Consider the following 19,121-nt stretch of genomic DNA (forward strand, 5'->3'; position numbering starts at 1 on the left):
TCGAAAACTCAGCCTCAGCACATAAAGTGACCCTCAAATTAGGCTTCTGTTATTTGCGTATACCACGTATAAGATGCAAACATGCAAGTTGACATCCATCAAACATTTAAGCACATGCCTTGGTCTAAGTGTCCCAGTGGTGTCAACGGGGAAAGCCCTAGAGAAACCAGGGGTACAACTGTGCCTTGTAGAAATACTCATCTGGCAAATTTATCTCTGTGTTACATCTTGCACCTCTGCACCTCATGTCCTAGTCCTCACCAAAGCTGTCTCAGACGTGCCTGTAGGTGCTGCAGGCACTCCCTGCACACGCACCCTGCCCATGTCAAACCTGTGGCAGTACTCAGATACGACCCTATTTTCCTGCTACATTTTAATAGTTGATGCCTCCGCATCAGCTCTGCTCCATACTGAGTATTGACTAACAATCTTTCCTGTTTCAGGCACTGCAAAACTGAGTATAAATACCTAAAGCAGCAACAGGACACGCATGCGATTATATTGAGGTAGGACTAATTGCAGCCTATGATAAGGAGAAGACCATCAGTAATAATAAAGTGTAATTTCATACCGAGAGCCACTAGCCACTCCTTTCTGCTCTCCCATACGAGGTTAGACTATCAAAATCATTTATCTTACAATTTCCACGTTTGGAGCCATGTCTTATTAATAAAAAATATCTCCAACACCATCTATACATTGTTTCCTGGTTTTATTTCTCCTTAAGGTCAAATATTCAAACCCGAGTCTGCATTTTCACCACAGACTTTACACTCCTCCCCTTCAGTTTTGCTGCAGAAACGCAGAACCATCTTTTTAAGGTTGCATTCAGAATAGCACTTAAATGCAGAATTTTCTGCTTTAAATAGTAACATAGGTGGAATAACGCCAGAGTGTTTCCTGTACAGACATTAAAGGCAGATTTTCAGGGGAGCTCAGCTTTCATTAGGGTACCTAAATATAATGGACTCATTTTCAAAATCTCAAGAGCAATAGTTCCTGTTCTTTTTAGTAGAACCATAATTTTCTAAATCTGAACATCGGAGGTTTGGGAAACTTTCAGGTGCATGAGTGTGCATCTGTGTGGTCCTGCAAGCCTTTGCAAGAGATGAAATGGAAAAATGTGATATTATTAATTTTTAAAGCAAAAAGAACAAAGGCCCAATGCTGCCTCTCCTGGGATAAAAAGAAAGGACTCAGCTGGATTACACAGTGATGCGCCAACCCCAGAGTGCTGCACTAGCGTGTGCTCTTCAGCAAAGGACAAGACAATAGTTTCACTCACAGACACTATTCAAACACACACACGAGAGGAAAAAAGAAAAGAGTTAATGAGGTGCAGCGGAATAATACCTTCATAAAAGCAGAGGGGGGAAACCAGGTAGACGTCATCTGCAAGGTAAATTAAAATTATACATCTCTGAGGATTATCAGTGAAAATTGAGATCTGGAAGGGAATTTGCTTTTGATATTGGACAGGATAAATACTCACTATAAATCTTTTTATGTGGGCCTGTAGAGCGGAACAGAGAAATTAAAGATAAATGAGATTAAGGCATTTTTTTTAAACTACATTAGACATATTTAAGTTACTCATGGAGAGGAAAAGGACTTTAGAGGAGAAGATTAGTTTAGACCCTCAGCAATACATTCACCTGGGAAATCAATTGGAATAATCTTTCCTAATCTGACATGGTTATCAACCCCCTTAGGCCCCCTCCCCGCCCCAGAAAAAAAAAAGTCAGACACACCTCAAAAAACCCTTAAGAACATCTCTGCATAACCTGGCAATCAGGCCAGGTGAGTGACACATCATGACTATTTTTGGATAAGAAAACCACAGAAATAAGTTGCACGATTTTGCTTGGGGTTTTGGTGGTTTTTTTTGTTTGTTTTTCAAATGGATACCCTGGGGATGGCTCCTTTGCCCTAGTCTTCCACAATTCCTCCTCCCATTTAACTCCTCTTAGAAACAGAGGCAGAAGCTAACCAAAATCAAATGATATGCCGTCTGCGTTTCTGCCTCCTTTGCCAGAGGTACATATAACTACTGTGGTTTCATGCAGGCCTATATTGTTGTTAAAAGTCAACTGGAAATGTTGTTAGCAAGGGAAGTGGAGGAAATGAGGAAAAAGTAATACATTCAGATGCATTTGGCTCTCTTCCTGGGAGCCCTTTTAATATAAAGAAACTCAACAAAGTTGTATTTTTAGATCTGGAAAGATGTGCTCTCGTATTTCACACACTAAAGGGATTTGCCTTAATATACTCAAATTTCCCCCCTCCTTTCTCCTCCCTCATGTGCTAGAAGAAATGAACTTGAATCCTCAACTTAGCCACTGGATACACATATTCTGTTCTCCCTATTGGCCAGAATAAAACTCAATAAATGTATTTAATTTCTTTTGTGGATTTATAATAGCACCTGGCAAGGATGGTCTTAATCTCCTTATACTGCTTACACCAATGAAAGGAACCTTTGCAGTACTTCTTGTGAGAGAAACTAAAGGAAAATAGGAATAAAATCTGGAAATATAAATATTATTTCCATGAAGATCTTCTATAAAATGTATTAAATCCATATCAAAGTCCCCAGAGGGTGCTTGGTATAATAGCCCAATTTAGACAATAGGTTATTAAAGATGGAAAGAAATATATTCCTCTTAATGATGACAGAATTGTTCAGAGACAACTGGGAAGTATGGGGACATGTTTAGACAGCAAATTGGCAGCAAATATCTGCTGGTGCCCTGTCAGAGAAAGACGAAAAATATGGCTTGGTACAAATGACCTAAAGCCAGTGGTTTCTTCCCATTGGAACTCCCGAAAAGCATGTTTGCAGGGGTCAGGCTGCTACATCTTGTTAGCATCTTTATTAAGGCAACACAAATTCATTTCAGACACTGTAAAGATGCCTTGCTATTTGGATGTGCAACCACCAGCTGCCAAGGTGGGAGGATTGCAGCACCAGATTTTCATTCTTCTTTCTGCCCAGTATTGGTTACAATTTCCATTTTTCCTGAGACAATATCTGTCATTTACTATGGTAGAAATGGGTGTGACAAAGAATAATTTCTTGAAAAAAGCTAATGACTTCAAACAGCCTCAGGTTAACAGGAACCTGAACCTAAGTTTGCTGACACTAAAAGAAAAGTTTCCCTGCAATTTAATGGCCTTTGATTCAGACTCAAAGGTCAAAGGCATTCAAGATTAAAATCTTGAAAGATTTTAAGAAACTTCTAGTTTAAATTATTGACTAGACCCAAACCACAAATATACACTTTCTCACTCAAAAAAAAAAAAAATCAGTTGCTGTGGGTAAAGATTGTAAAGGAATAAATAGTATATAGAAGTCACACAGGAATTGAGTTACTCCCTTATATTCATAATCTTCATAAAAAAAGTTACACTACTCATCACAGTTTTCCACCTTCCACTTCCATAATAAACCCGTTATAGAGGCCCTTGGGAAAACTGACAAGGTTCTATATCAAGAAAAACAGCATATGTGAGAAACACGTAACAGATCTAGGCACAATTCTTTGACTTATTTAAAGTCTGGATCTCCACACTGCAAAGTTCTGTGAGAGTGAAGTGATTGTGGAAATAGGGATGTGAATTTTGCCTCTTGTACTCTACTACAGAAACCTTTTTATACACTCTTAGAAAAAAAAAAACTTCTTGCCACTGTAGTTCCTTAAAAATATAACAAAAGTATCAACAAACGTGCAATTAAACATCCCATGATCAGCTGACAAGTACATAGGTGCCCAGGCTGTAACTGACTTCAACTCTTATCCACTGCAGCATTTCAGACCTAAAACAATTAAGCACAGTACTGTGGTGCCCTCTCTGTGGTGATACAGACAGCATGTGCAACTCAAAGACACACGGGAGCAAAACCTGCTGTTCATTGAGATATGATTTTCAGAACCAAACACAGTACAAAGACAGAATGCATCAGTGAATAGAGGCAATACTTTAAGCCTGGGACTAGGGAGTGGTGAGCTGGTTCAGCAGATGATCAGCTAGACACTAAGAAGAAAGCAACAGAGAAAAAATTACTTTTTGCACAAAGGCTCATATTAGAATGAGTAGAAGACATGAGGTGTTCCACAACCTAGAGGAAAGGATTGAAATGACAGGAGCCAGCAAGAGTTGGCTTTTCACAGAAGCATACTGGAAATTATAGATGCAGCAGGTAGTGATGGTCTTCCTACTATGGAGATTGCCTAACATTTCTCTAATTTCTTCTCACAAGAAAATCCATAGATTTCCTGCTGACAGCAGACCTTAAAACCAGTATGCATTACAGAAACACACACTGGAAATCACCATGTACCTTTATTTTAAGCCAACCTCATTTCAAATTCAAAAATTAACCACATTACCACTTATTTCACTATGTCTCACAAAAATGTTCTTTTTCCTTTCATCCCAGGCTACTTTTGAGTTTTCAAACACCTTTATTTCCCTAGCTCTTGGCACTTAGTTTTTCTGCCCTTCCCGAACATTACGCAGAGAGCTCGGCCTCCAGGTTTGCGAAGCCCCATAATATCAGGTTTATTTTAACCAAGGGTGCTTTCCAATGGGCTGTTGTGTAGGTGCACTTTCCCCACAAACACACAGTAAAAGACAACTGATACGGGAAGTAACACATCCTTCATTTCTGCCTCTGGGGATTAAAAACAAAACCAGCAAGCAAAGCTGTGAGTTTCAGTGAATACAAAAGAAAGAGAGGTTTTTGGCCACAATGCCCGTTAAACTGTGTGCCTTGGAAGAAAGGTAATTTGTCAGCTGGAGACAAAGTAAAGATTCTTTGCTCAGAAATAATCATAATGGATAGTTAGGTCTGGTGCTGGGTTTTTGGTTTGGGTTTTTTGTTTGTTTTTAATTACCGTTCCTAGCCCTTGCACACAAATAATTCATTTAACTAAATAAAACAAAGGAGGCCAGGCTTCAGGAGGGAATTTGCTCATTACTGACCAAAACGCCAACAGTCGGGCTTAATCCCTTGGGAACATTTGCCATTTTCACTACTGGGCCTCAGGAGACCAAGTTCTCTTGGGAAAAACAAAAACAAAACAAAACAAACATAAAAACCCAGGGCAAAAGAAAAGCAGAGAAGCTGCAAGTCCATTTGTTTAACAGAAGCACAGCACTGCTCTCAGCGGACAAACACTGTGTCTCAACCGACAGAGAAGGCGGCAAGAAAACGCACAGAGGGAAAGCCTGGAGGCCACATAATGGTCTTACAGCACTCCAGAAATAATTAAGAACTGTATTCTTCGGAAAAGTGGTCTCATTAAATTGTTTTCAGATTGCAATTTTGTCCTATCTTCTCCCTCCTCTTTCCCTTTCCACCAGCAATCTTAGAGCAATGAAAATATCAGTTTGCTTTCTAGTGCTTGTATTCTCTTAAAAATGTCATTATTCAATTATCTGTCTATTCACTGGCCCTAAGGTCCAGCAGAGCAGATATTGTGCGCCTTCATTTAATGTTTTTAAATGCACTTCAGTCCACTTGTGATACAATAAAACTTTATTGAATTCTGTTCCCACATCACGCTTACCATCCCTCACTTTTATTGATATGTGAGCCCATCTACTCTTCTATCAGCAATAAAAGGAATATTTCTAGCAAGGCTATGACCTTTCCTTCCATCACTACAGCAACTGGGAAATGTGATTTCAGGTTCCGTGTTTAAAAGGAAAAAAGTCCTAAGAAAAGAAGTGATGAACTCAAGCATTTTTTCCTTCCTCTTGTTAGTGTTACAGAAGCAGGAAATTTTCTGTAAGCACCAAAGATATTTGGTGCCTTCAAAACATTTATTAGCCTGTTTAGTGAGAATGGAAAGGAAGGACAATTCATCCTTCCTTGGAAGCCATGAACATTTTTCCCTTGCAGGAATCAGCCCTTTGAACAGATCTTCTCACTATTAAAAACTGATGGAAGACTTGTTGCCTGGATGTGAGGCAAGTTGTCATCACGGTGAAGTACGCCACGCCCGAGGCACCTGTCTCACTCCCTCTTGCAGATGCCATATTTTCTATCAACGCAGCAATAGGCTTGTCCTCATTGAGTCTACACCTTTTAGGCTTGTCCTCATTGAGTCTACACCTTTTTTCCACTTTGCCCTACCCTATAGCTTAAATTTTCCAATTCCCTATTAAAAAAGACTGTTTCTGAAGGATATTAGTGTACAAGTTATTCTGTGAACTCCAAAATCCAGAACCTAAGGGAATTGGGATCTCAGGAAAAACTGAAGGTAAATCATACTCATCTAGCTAAATCCTCTTTTCCACACTATGCTGGGTTCCCTGGGAGCCTGTACAGTTGTCTCTAGGGGAAAATGAACAGAAAAAACACTGCAAAATACCTCTGGTGCTTTCAACTCGTGCCATTTTCAAAACCTGAATAACAACTAAATGCAGACAATCCCTAAATTTCAGTCAAAGCCATTGGGTGATAGTGTCATCCACGAAGGGCAGTGCCAGTGCCATGGCCCATGGACCACGTGTGCTCAAGAAAGTGAAGGGAAGGAGGCTCGTCATGCTGAAGTCATGCAAGTTCATTCATCCTTCTCAGAGGTACGTGCAGAACTACTAAAACACGGATGGTTTGAGCTGTAAAGTGTTACATACTCACAAAGGTGGTATTTGCATTGGGAAAACCAACACGTTCGTTCAGGTTTATCAGATTACCAATTGAAAATCTGGCTGCTTACAATGACAGCTAGCCCAGCCCCTCTCCCACCACCACTGGTCCTGCAAAACTGCACTCTCTTGCTTGCCACCAGCCTCACATAGAGCTTTGGATAAATCACTCATCTGCTTTCTGTGCTGGCTCCTAAGTAAAATTGGAAGGCCCTTAGCACATTACAAAGGTGAAATAAGAAAAATTACACTCCTAGATGTACTGGCACCATGACAACAGGATTGTACAAGCACCAGAAGATGACAGTGAAGTGTTTCTGCAATGAGTGTTGACCTAGCTTCACAAAACCACCTCCATCACTGCTGTTCCAATTACCCATTTAACTCTGCTTGGTAAAGAGAGAAGGGGAGAGGGAGGGGATGCACTAGGAAACAACAGAGTACTGGATCGAAGGGACCCTCACCATGTCAGGTTTCTCATAATCACACACAGCATAACACAGCTTAAATGCAGCTTGAGACATCTCTCCACCATAAGATGTGTCCACAGCTCTGGCAATGGCAGACTGCAGATCTGCAGTAGTACAAATTAAATTAAAAAAACATCAAAAAACTCTCTTGTTTGGTAATTACTAAAAGAAAATTCAATTTAAGAAAATTGGAGTAGTAATTTCAGAAGAAAAAGGGCAATATTTAAAGCAGGTGTCAGAGAAATACACATTATAAGCTAAGGTCTGCTTTGATAAAGACAAAATTAATTTTATGACTTCTTCTGATACCAACAATACAGGACACTTGATGCTACTGAAGCCTGTCAAATTAGGGCTGGTATCTTTTACCTACTGAAATCACCAGCTTTTCACTTGCTTTTCCCTGTCAGAGGGCAACCAAAAAAGTCCAGACATTTTCTGAATGACTGTCCATTTTTGTAGAAGGCAGCTTCTACCACACACAGCGACTACAGGATCAGGAAAATAAGGCAAGGACTGGACTATCTGCATAATCATCTGTCCCCTTCTCCATGTGTTGAAAGTAACTGCAGCCTCGTGAAACTCTCTTTGCAAGGGGTATCTCTAGTAAACACACAGGAATGTGGTGTATGGGGTGATATAAAGAACATTTCACAATATATGAGCTACTGAAGTTTGAGGAGGTTTGGTTCTCCCCCATGTGAGAGGAAAGGGCATGCTTTCCTCTTGAAAATGATACGAGCTAGCGGTGGAAGAGTTAATAAAAAAAATCTCAAGAGAAGCAGGCTACCCAATGGAGTTTTAAATCTTAAGTAATTTTTCTCTGAGGCAGCATATACACTAGCACTATATTGAGCATAAGTGCCCAAGGTCAGTCCTAACAACATCTGTTAAAGATGATTCCTAAACTCTGTTCTCTTGAGATGCACACATAGTCCCTTCTGCTGCTGAGCCAGCACTTGGGTAAACCCTCTCTCTGTCCACAAAGAATAATTTGAAACTGTAAGGAGTAACCCATCCAACCAGACAGAGGTAGGCTGGAATTGCACACAAGTGCCTGATTAAATTATTAGTTCCTTTATTATGCAACTGATGTGTTCTTTTAGGAGATGGTCATATGGCAGACACCACCATTCACCAAGGGCTCGGTGCACTGAGCCACCAATGAAATGTCAGTGGCTGAGGAAAAGTTTTCCCCAGCGCTAGAGAACCCATAGAGTCCACTCCCTTCCTCCAAGCAAAACATCGCACAAGGTGCATGGGTGTAGGGAGTGAAGCTAAGGAAGTTGGACCTGAAAGGACCTGGACAACAGCCCAAATATGGCTAGAGGAGTTGAAGCACCTGGGTTCAGTGTTAAGAACTGACCTTTCAAACAGTAGAGGCATCACTCAGGGCATCAAGGGAGAAATAGATTTCATCCACCAGGCGTAGCTTTGGTCCAACCATACCTTTTCTGATCTACTTGCCCAGAGCTGATACCTTCCCCATCACTTGGACAGCTTTCACTTGTGGGGCACTCGTGGGGCTGAGGCAGGGAACATCTACAAAATTAAACTGATCATTCTGAGAGAAGAAATGGAGGCAGTAACAAATCCACCACTTCAGGTAGGAGAAGAGCCCTAGGTTTTTGACTCTATATCTGCAGATAAACGGGGACAGTTTGCCTCAACGCAGCCAACTTCTCTGGTGCTACACTGAATAACAACACATGAAAACTGATCCAAAATTTCCTAGGTAATGCAGAACAACAAGCTCAGGAGACTGGATCCTATTTCACCATGTGCTCACTCCTTGTCTTCCCCCTCCATAACTCTACTTGCAGAGGCATTATATTTGATTCATAAAGAAATGGAAGATAGAGCCATCAAAGCTATTAATTTAATTGCAAAGGCATTGTGGCAGTTGTTGACGTTTTCCTACCCACATTCAGATCATTAAAAAACACACAATCCCTACTGTACATTTGGTACTGAGCAACCTCAGTACTGAGTTATTTTACATCTTGTACACAGGGTCGATTAACACCTTGGGGCATAATACTAACATATTACCTTTCTCACAAGGCATTTCAAAATTCCTCTTTGTTTTATATGCAACAAAGGCTACAGAGGGGTACTAGGTAACAACTACTGCTTTACCAGTCTAGTCTCCAGAAGGAATGGCATATCTCATGCAAATCACAAATCACAAGGAAATACAACATGCTATGATAAACTGAAAGCAATCTCCCCTCACCCTCTCAATGAACAGTGTCAATTCTAAAATGAAAGACCTCATTTAGAGTGGAATAACTCCAAACTGTAATTTGGAGAATATTCTGCTCACTAGGGCAGACCATAAGCCCCTGATGTCACTCTTTCCATGGTTTAATAGCTCACTCCATAAAAAGTATTCCATCATTGAAATTAGAAGCCTCACATTTTTGTTTAGAAAAAAACAAATGTGGACATGCTGAGCCTCCCGCCAGCAGAGAATCCAAGTCCCTCAGCCAAGAGGTCCCCTTTGCTCAGAGAGGTGGCCTAAGCTGCATACCTGGCCTTGCAGTTTCTCAGAAGTCAAACACTATGCAGCCTTCCCAGATGGCAGAAGTAGGCAGGTGGCCACCTCCTGCATGAGGGATGGGGACCACCCAAAGGGCTGTGAGATCCTGCTTTCCCTCTGGACAGTGTGCCTGTCACTGCTCAGACACGTTTGCTTTCCTGCAGCCCATGCTCGAGGCAGCGAAGAAGATGATCTTAGTCCTCGAGCCAAATCCTGGGTTTCAGCAAACTGAAATTTCCTGCTGCTTTCTCAGTACAACACTGTGGGTCAAAAGCATCCATTTCCATACCTGCTTTTTTATTTTGAGAGGTGTGCTATAAGCTCTGGCCCGCTCAAACAGAAAACCTAGAAATGGTGTTGTTATTCACTGCTCAGCTCTTTACAGCTGCTAACAAAAAGTGCACTCCTAGTATTGTCGTTATTTCTTTTCTGAGGTAAGACCTTTTTGACAGTAGGACTGTAACTGCGTTTAACAAATTCGGTTTCTACAGAAAGCAAATTCTGACGTACACTTAACTTTTTGCATCTCTGAATTTCCTGTTTGGCACACACTGCTGTAATCTCAGATGACTGCCTCAAAAACGGATTGCCTGTAATTTGCCTTCATAACCATGGAAGCTTATAAATTAGTATATTCTACCATCAAACATCAAATTTCCCAAAATGTTAGCTTTCTACCTCCCTGGTGATACAATACCATATGTAAGGCACTTATCAAATGTCACCAATTACACGGACATAGGAAAGCTGAAGCGCACTGCTGTATGATCACAATCATAAACCTCTGTGAAGAGCAGCTGGAAGCTAGCAGTAGTCCTCTGGTCTGCTTTCTCTAATGGGGTTTCCCAAGTGTTTTCCAAAAGATGATATGTTACTGTTAAACTGCACAGCACAGAAAATATGGGGCATTATTAGAATATTTTTAATCTAAGCGCAAACCTTGCACAGAGAACAATTTTTCATATCTTATCAGCTCAGTCTTACTTGATGCACGTGGTTTGGTTTACTCGCCCTTGGGCAACAAGAGACAAGCTCAAGGCTGGCCCAGTCTCCATAATAAATCTCTTTTAAAGAAAGAAATGCAAATATATCAAGATACATACTGTAAGGTACACATTCGTACTGCACTTCCAGGTACTTGTATGTCCCAGGGCATGGGTCTGGAAACACATCAGGGCCAGCAACAACTGCACACTGGGTCCGATTACTGCACCTGAAAAGCAACAAAAATGAGAGTCAGAAAACAGACCGGACAGAGGGACAGATCAAGAAGCTGAGTGGCCCCTCCAGTGTTAACAAGGGTGAAGATGCAGAAGCCAGGACTTCAGCATCAGCTGGGGAAGCTCATCAGTGAGCATGGAAAGGCTGGTGGCAAATACCAATGTCTTCATCAGCTTACTGCCAAAAGAGAAGAGGCATGGTGGTACAACCCTTCCCCTCCAAGCAGTTCTTACAGCACCAGGAGCCATTTCTTTAAAACCAAACTGAGAGGATGAGTCAAAAATATGTCTACAGGTACATAATCCTCTAATTCTTGAATCCCAAACTCCATTACAGTGACCTCAATTAACCTTAAATACCAGCATCTGCACCAAACAAAACGCAAAGACTAAGCCAACAACAACGGTGGCAAAAAACAATCACTGTATATTTTACAGCAGACATAACAATATGTTTTACAACATGTTTATAAAGCGTTCCTACAAAAACAGTTATCTTGTATAATACTGTTTAATGCAAAGCAAAGACTAGAAACAGCAACACTTGACTGGGAAAAAAAAAATCACCAAATAAAAGCTGTCTAAAATCCAAAATAATGTTTTTCGTACACAGCCTGCTAAGGAAACCTCCCAATCTGACCATTCACAAGACAACATACTTGCATTAGCTACAAATGGCTAAGTTTTATTCAATCATTCTGCCCAGCATGCCCGCATCTCCTGAGATGACATACTTTTTCCAAAAAGCAAGCACTGATCTCCATGAAGAAGACACACAGAAGGAGGTGACCTTGGCTGCTGCAGTGAGCATCTTTCAGGTTAAGAGCACAAATACAGAGGTTGGATCCTGCAAGATGCTTTTACTGAGGCACATATACATGTCCATGGGTGACTGATTTGTGCATGTGTAGAAACCCACATTTGCCTCTGCTTTTGTGGTACAAGCACCTCTATGTACAATTTTAGTGTAATTTGGGTATGCAAAAGCATTTAGCAAACAGTGATTCTATAGACAAAAATCCTCTGCCTCTCTGTTCATTTAAAGAAAAGAGAAAAATATAATTAGTCTTTGATTTTTATGCTTTTGCGTGCCAGAGAGAGACTTCCCAAGGGCTAGACCACTGCCTTTACTTCCTTTAAGATTTTGCCTCCTCTGACGTGACATGGGACCCCTGACCCTCCTGCTCTTCTAGCAGAAGCTGTGACATCCAGCACAGAATTCATTTAGAGTTGCAGTGGAAATGCTTCATGTTTACCTGAGGCTACAGTTTGTCAGCCTTAATGCGGATTTTATTTGAGCCCATAAATTAAAATTGATTCATTAGTGACTGCCTTAAGCTCCATAATTTCTTTAATTTTATGGAAAGATTAATAAGAGCTGATACGCTTGCTCATCAGGCTGTTTTGCTGGATAGCAGATAATCCAGAGGGCTGGGACATTCTCGTGTTTTCTAGTTGAAAGACAGCACTTATCACAGCAAGTGGTTACTGTTATCATACGCACAGAAAAATAATTTTCTTAACAAAAAAAGTAACTTTGTTGTCCTCGCCTATGCTACTCACAGACAAAAGGCCTGGCTGGGACATCACAGGTAGCTTGGACTGTGCAAGTGGGCAGTCTTCCAGGAGAGACTTTGAACATCATCCAAAATTTCACTTTCAACAAAAATCCTTTACTGGGCTCAATGTGCCTTTCAAAAAGCAATTGCAGTGGCCTAATCAATAGCCTTTCTGGCTGAAGAGACAGCCCTGGCCACGTTACATAGAATAATGGTAATGGATCAAAGATACCTTTCAAAATCACAAGTAAGAAAGCACAGTTATGAGGGACTGGAAGTTGGAGGGAAACAAACACATCTAGGGTTCATCTGTGCATGTTTTCTTTCTGTCTGCAAGGAAGTATTTGCTTTGAATAGTCAACCATTTCCTTGCATCCACTTTTTTTTAATGCAAGAACTTAGATAGAAGAAACAGAAGTGAAAATGTGCAACCTAGAAAGCTCTAGATTCATAACCAGAGTTTCAAAACTCGGCTTGGAAGTTGAAGGCTGTGAACATCAGTTTTAACCTCCCCAAATACATGCTACCTTCTGCAATATCACCAGAGAGACTAAAACCATAAGGATACAAAGGGTAGAGCAGGGAATGCAGGGTACTGCTATAGGCTTTCCCCCCCAACTCTAGAATATCCTGAAGCTCCCTTACATAACCCTAGAATGGGGTTCTATGCCTACCAAGCAAAGAAACTTGAAAAGAAGGTGAGATCAAATTGTCAGTGGCACCTTGGGGAAGAAACACAGAAAACCAAATGAAAAACTCCTAAATAAAATCTCAAATACTGTGTTCTGTCAGTACCTCACAAAATTAACAGAAAAAGAGCTAATACAGAAAAAAAAAATCAAAACCAGGAGAACTCAACCTGCTTTTTTTTTCACACTCATTTCATATGGGCAGCAAAACTGTGTCTGGCACAAAACTGTCTCTTATCACCCCAGGGTGAAACCATGCAGGTTTCTCATTCTTAAGGGATGAGGACAATTTAGACTAAAACCCTTAAGAAAAAAGCTAATACCTGTTCAACCAACTATTACTGTCAGACATCAGGCTACAGAAATTTTAAGGGGACAAAGAGGTAAAAACTACTCATCATTAAAGCCCTGGTTTCTCTGCTTTTGCTCATATATTTTAGCACTTTCACAAGAGCTTCTTGGTTCCTTCAATTTTGTCATATTTCTTTCCAGACAGATTAAAGGCCCAGGTGACAGTAAGTGACATGCAAGACATGACATAGAAAAGGAGATGTGTACAAGAAGATGAATCTGTAGTCTTGAAAATGAAGGCTAATAAAACTGTAACATATTCATGCTTACTCCATTCCCAGCAAACCAGACCACGAGTTCTTCTTTTTAAAATCATAGGATTACACACGGAATATTGGGATTTCATGGCACTTGGGTCTTGGTAATACTCACTCCAAACTCCTGGAAGCTGTGACCTTTCAAGTCAATGCAACAAGGATCCCTCGTTCTTTTTTTTTTTTTTTTAGTTTTGGTTTTGTTTTCGGTCATGTCCCATCTGCTATTCCTGTCTTGTCCCCCACCCCTCACCCCTTTTTTTTTTTCCTTTTAATTCTTAACTCCCTTCTTGAAGGAAGATCTTTACTGACTACTGGAGCTAAAATTTGCAGCAAGAACCAGCACTGCACCAGTTTGAGTATAAATCCATCTCCTCTGCTGGGCAATCACAGAAACACCATCCAGGTCTCTTAGCTATACCCCAGAAACTGCAGCTCTCCACCACGTTGGATCCTCCTCCAACAGGGCAGGAACAGTTTGCATTGATGGCTCTAGAATAACTGTACTACAGAAAACTATAGTCACTTCTTTTTTTTTTTTACACTCATCTACACCTCTGATGACTGCCTTTACACAAGCAACTCTTATTTCTAGACTGATTCATCAGTTCCTTCAAAGAAAACTACTTTTCTTTCCCCTGCATTGCCCTCATGCTGCAACTTTCCTAAGCTATCCCTGGCCTTTTGGGATATTTTCTCACTTTCCATATGCTGTGATGCCAAGCAAACAAGAGAACTGTGGGAGGAATCTGGGAATTCAGGGGACCAGATAGACAACTTTATGCCTATTATAGAAACGGCTTTCATTTTATTAGTTTATCTGGCATTTTAATGGGAAATGTTCTGGAAACATGGAAGAATTAAAGTAGCCGCTCAAGCGGTTGGTTTGAGTTCCCTTGTTGCCATCTATCATGAAATCTGACAAGAAATTCATAGCTATCCTTTTTTTTTTTTTTAAATGTGTGTGTTTTATTTTGCAGTCTTTATTTCCACCTGCCACCATTCCTCTCCTTGTTGCTCCCTGAAGTGCAAGGTAGGCACCCGAGTAAAGACCCTGCTTGTCTCAGGTCACCTCCATAATTGCTGCTGGGATTTGTGGACACTTTGCTTGAATCAAGAGTGTCCACACAGCTCACCAAGAGCAATCAAGAGACCACAAACAGAAGCATAACCCAAGATCTGCATTTTCACCCCAACCTGAAACACTGATGGCAACATATATTCCTGTGTGTTCAGGAAAAGATGATACTCCAAACCCTTCTAAAAAATCATTCCAAGGTACTTGGCAGCCTTTAATCTTCCATCATCTCATAAACAGAAGTTCATGCTATTCATATATATGTTTTGGAGACGGAAAAGTGTAAATTATCCCAGTCACTAGAGGAGAAAAAAAAAAGGGGGGGAGGTTTTATTCATTCTTTCCAGCTACATTCATTTCTACTTGTTAAGGTCCCTGTTTTGTCTTTCAGATGTGGAAAAATAATCTAGAAGAGAGGTGTCAATCCAGTGTAACACATACACTGTAACACAAAACATGGATTATTTTTGCAGAACTTCTCCCAGTTCCAGTGGAAAACGACTTTCAAGAGCTTTAATGTGAAGCAGGAATAATATTTCATATGGCATTTGTTTTGCATCTATAGCAGTGGGACTGAAGGAAACATTTGAGTTCAGGACCAGCTGCAGGGCTCAACTCTGCTTGCAACTCTGTTCAGACTTAAACAAAAAACACCACCAAAACTTCATTTCCCTTCAGCAAACTTCCATTTCTTCTCCCTGGCAACATTTTTATGATTTTTAAGCAACAAGGTCATCTTGTGATAGAGAAGCAAAAACATTTCAAGACATAAACAGCTGCTTATTCCTGCTCTGATATCTTTAATTTTTTTTTCAATGCTGACATTGTTAATACATTTAGCAAGAGACAAAGAAAGGAAAAAAGGAAAAAAGAAATAATAGTTTGGCAGTTTATTTTAGGCCTTTCCAGAAACCTTAATAGCACAGGCATGTCAACAACATCAGGCTAGACATGTCTGGGTCAATATGTTTGACAGAACAAAAATGCAAAGGCAGCACAAAATAAAAGATCAATCCCGAACAAAAGCTTTTCAGCAGTAATCATAGCAGGTGCAATACCAGCAAGTTCTCCAGCTCCCCGTAGAGGTGGGGACCATTTGCCCCAGACAATAAAAACAGGTGCCCAAACCACAGAGGTAGGTACCTGTCGTGTGAGGGACATCAGGAGAAGAGCTACCAGAATCCATGCACAGGTCCACAGCAAGCCTAAAGGTTCAAACATCCATTTTGTCCCAACACACCCTCTTTCTCCTGGTCCTCATCCTCGAGACAAGCCCTTCAGAAGTGAAGAAGCAATTACTGTGATGCCATGGCCAGAAGCTCCTGTGAACAGGGCATAGTGGAAACTACTACAAATGGGGAAGCCACCTGCCTCCACTGAATCTGTAAACAGACTGTCAGAGCCCAAGACCAGGCTCTTAAATACCCTGAAGATCAGAAAATTTCATATCCACAAACTTGAATTTCTATGGAATGTACTGAGCTGCCATATCCATCCCATGCTGCTGCTGACACGCCCTACTCTTAGCTGGTGCTACCCCCCACCTACACCAACTTCTAACAAGGTATTCTCAAAAATCATGCCAAAAACTAAGGATACTCTTTCCCCCTTCCTTGAACCGAAACACCTACTTCACACAGACTTTGTTTTTTTTCTGCAAAGACAAGGCAGCCATCATGTGCCTAGGCATGCTAATATAGCCAAGACATCAATATCTAAGCCTCTTTCTCAAGGTCTATTATGCTTTTCTAATGGTTTTACAGTAAGAGACAGACTTAATTCATTATCCTTCATGGCAACGCTGCAAGACATCCTTTTGCTTCTCTGGAACACAAAAATCTCCTCTCTGGATGAGTGCTTTAAGAAAGAGGCTGTCACAGCAAATAACTCAGCCAGGAGTATGTTCTCCCCTGTCAATATGTGATATTTCCAAATCAACCCTTTAGGAAGGGCCAAGAGAAGAAAAAAAAAAAAATAATGCCCTGGAGAAAGCAAACAGGAAGCAAAGAGAAATTTCACTCAAAAGTGCAGCTCACGTGATGGGTTGCAAATAAGGGGGAAAAATTAAAAAAAAAAAACCAACAAAACAAACCACCAGCAGACAAGAGAGGCAGCGAATGGTGGAAAGGGGAGAACAGAATCACAAACCCTGAGAAAAGACTTTGGTTCACCACATTTGCTTTCAATAACATGCTGCATAAAAGCAAAGCTAAATCCTCCACCTGTTTAGCTTCCAGAAAAAAAGAATTCCTCAACAGAATCTTTTTCTGCCTCTGCAAAACCTTAAAAGCAAAGGATCTAATGACAGGGAGATGAAAATCCAGTTTCTCTAGCATTTTTTTCATTATGAATGGGCCTTTTTATTGATCTTTCAGAGCACTGAGAGGCTGGCTTTCCAACCTCTGCTGCGATATAATTATCTGTGGTGTTTAATGCTAGCACAGACGAGTCCCACTACACACTGCATTTTGTTGTTTTATTGACGGGTTTTAATTATCCAGGTGCTAAAATTGTCAGATAGGCTGCTTCTTACGTGATCAAACTAATACAAGGAGAGGCAGAGCACTCTAATTGCAGCCTCACCAAGTGCCTCTGTGGAGATGTGCCAACGAGATACACTCAAACTGCTATGGTTATTGTAAAATCTTACAAAGTTTGATGGGAAGAAAAGCAGTCCTCTTTCTAAAGCCCCAAGCTATTTCATTCCCCTGATTGTTATTTTATATTGAACGAAGCAAAATTGAAAAAAGAAAAAAAAACAAAACAAACCACCAAAACCACACCAGAACCCCAGCCAGTCAAACAGCAGAAAAATCCTGCACAGCCAAACCAAATCTGAACCATAAAGGTCACCAAAGGGACTACCTTGATATATTATGGAGAGCCTGGGAGCAAGATGGGAAACAGGTCCTGGAAATAATTTATATACCAGTTTTATGAAAGAAAAAAGAAAAAGTAATTGCACTGTTTCAACTCATTGATAAAGCCCTTAAAATTTAACAAGAGGCATTTAACAGCAAATTCACAAGATTTAAGAGTTTTACTGGAAAATTGGGGCACCCCTGAACACGGTGTATCTGCTCAGCTACAGGGGACTCCCCAGGTCAGTAATCTGAGGTCTAGGGTAGGACCTGCCAGCGGGGATGATGTGACTTGTCAACCACCTCCAAACAAGGGTCCCCCCAAGCAATGAAAGCTTTTTCCTCTGTGCTTCATCATGTAATGCCTCTTACATTTTATAGTTTCCTTGGATTTCTTTTGCCCCATCCCTTTGCAATTAGCACAGTGAGGACAGGAGCTGAAATCCCCAGAGGCAATGAATGTGTACTGCAACAGGAGAACCTGCCAAGTGGCCTGTGCTAGTGTGCCTGGGTACAGCACCCCTGCAGCAACAGGAAACCTGAACGCAGGCCTGGTGAAAGAAATACTCATTGTTAGAGCAAGAACAACAAAACAATATGCCCAAACCACTGGGTATGTTTGGACAAAAGGTTTGGGTCAGGATGGAAAACAGATCTACACTGAGCACATCTCAAGCAGTCATTGTGCTGCTCCAGCTGCGAGGAGCTGAGGACACAAGCAAGGCCAGGTTTGTAATGTAGGCTAACATTATTGGATGGTCCTTAGGGTTAAACAGCAAACCAGGAAAGCCTTAAGTCTGTAAAGCTCATCTTTTAAAGAACTACATCTGCCCTTTTACAGGTACTCTACTTCTTCCAACTCCATAAACTTCTGTAGCAGCCTAATAAAAAGACACTTTACAAAACACTGACAGGGTATCTGGAAAGGAGAGTAAACACCTAAAGCACACCAACCAATAAAAGGCTCATCAGTTTAGCCAGACTTAACACTAGTTAAAATAACTGTGAACAGAAAACATTCTGGCTTTTAATTTGGGCTAGGAGGTCAAATTAAAGGCTAGAGGAGGTCTGGGCTGAATTTCAGCTGGCGCTCTACATTACTTTGTCTTCATTGCCATTTTAACACGAGTCAATGTGAGTTAAAGCCCATTTTTTTCTTCTTTAGCGCAGCTACCCAGAGCTGAGATAGCCAGAACAAGTTGCAATGAATTATTTTCTCTACAACAGCTCTGAAGAGTGTTCAGACCCTCAGTCTACAATTACCTACCTATCCACTGAGTCGGCAGCACAAGGAGCTGATGCTCTGCCAGACACCCAGGTGCTGCAGCCCTGTGGTACAGTGAGGCAAGAATCTGCTGGCTGAGCAGAAAGCAAACTAAAACATGAACATTTAGAAACATTTTAAATATGTTAACAAAAAAAAAAAATCCACCCCGTTTT

General features: G+C 40.9%; 1 protein-coding gene across 20 annotated transcripts in view; it reads right to left on the bottom strand.

Annotated features, from left to right (window-relative positions):
* ADGRL3 (adhesion G protein-coupled receptor L3) overlaps positions 1 to 19,121 on the bottom strand; it is a 513,962-nt gene that overhangs the window by 209,447 nt on the left and 285,394 nt on the right. For all 20 annotated transcript variants that reach the window (XM_018073156.2, XM_018073129.3, XM_029960802.1 and 17 more), the window contains exon 5: positions 10,773 to 10,882. In XM_018073156.2, coding sequence (XP_017928645.1) covers positions 10,773 to 10,882 — 110 coding nt within the window. The remainder of the gene's footprint in view (positions 1 to 10,772; positions 10,883 to 19,121) is intronic.

Source organism: Manacus vitellinus, unplaced genomic scaffold (genome assembly GCF_001715985.3).
Source record: "Manacus vitellinus isolate BGI_N305 unplaced genomic scaffold, ASM171598v3 scaffold_0_pilon, whole genome shotgun sequence".
Classification (NCBI taxonomy): domain Eukaryota; kingdom Metazoa; phylum Chordata; class Aves; order Passeriformes; family Pipridae; genus Manacus; species Manacus vitellinus.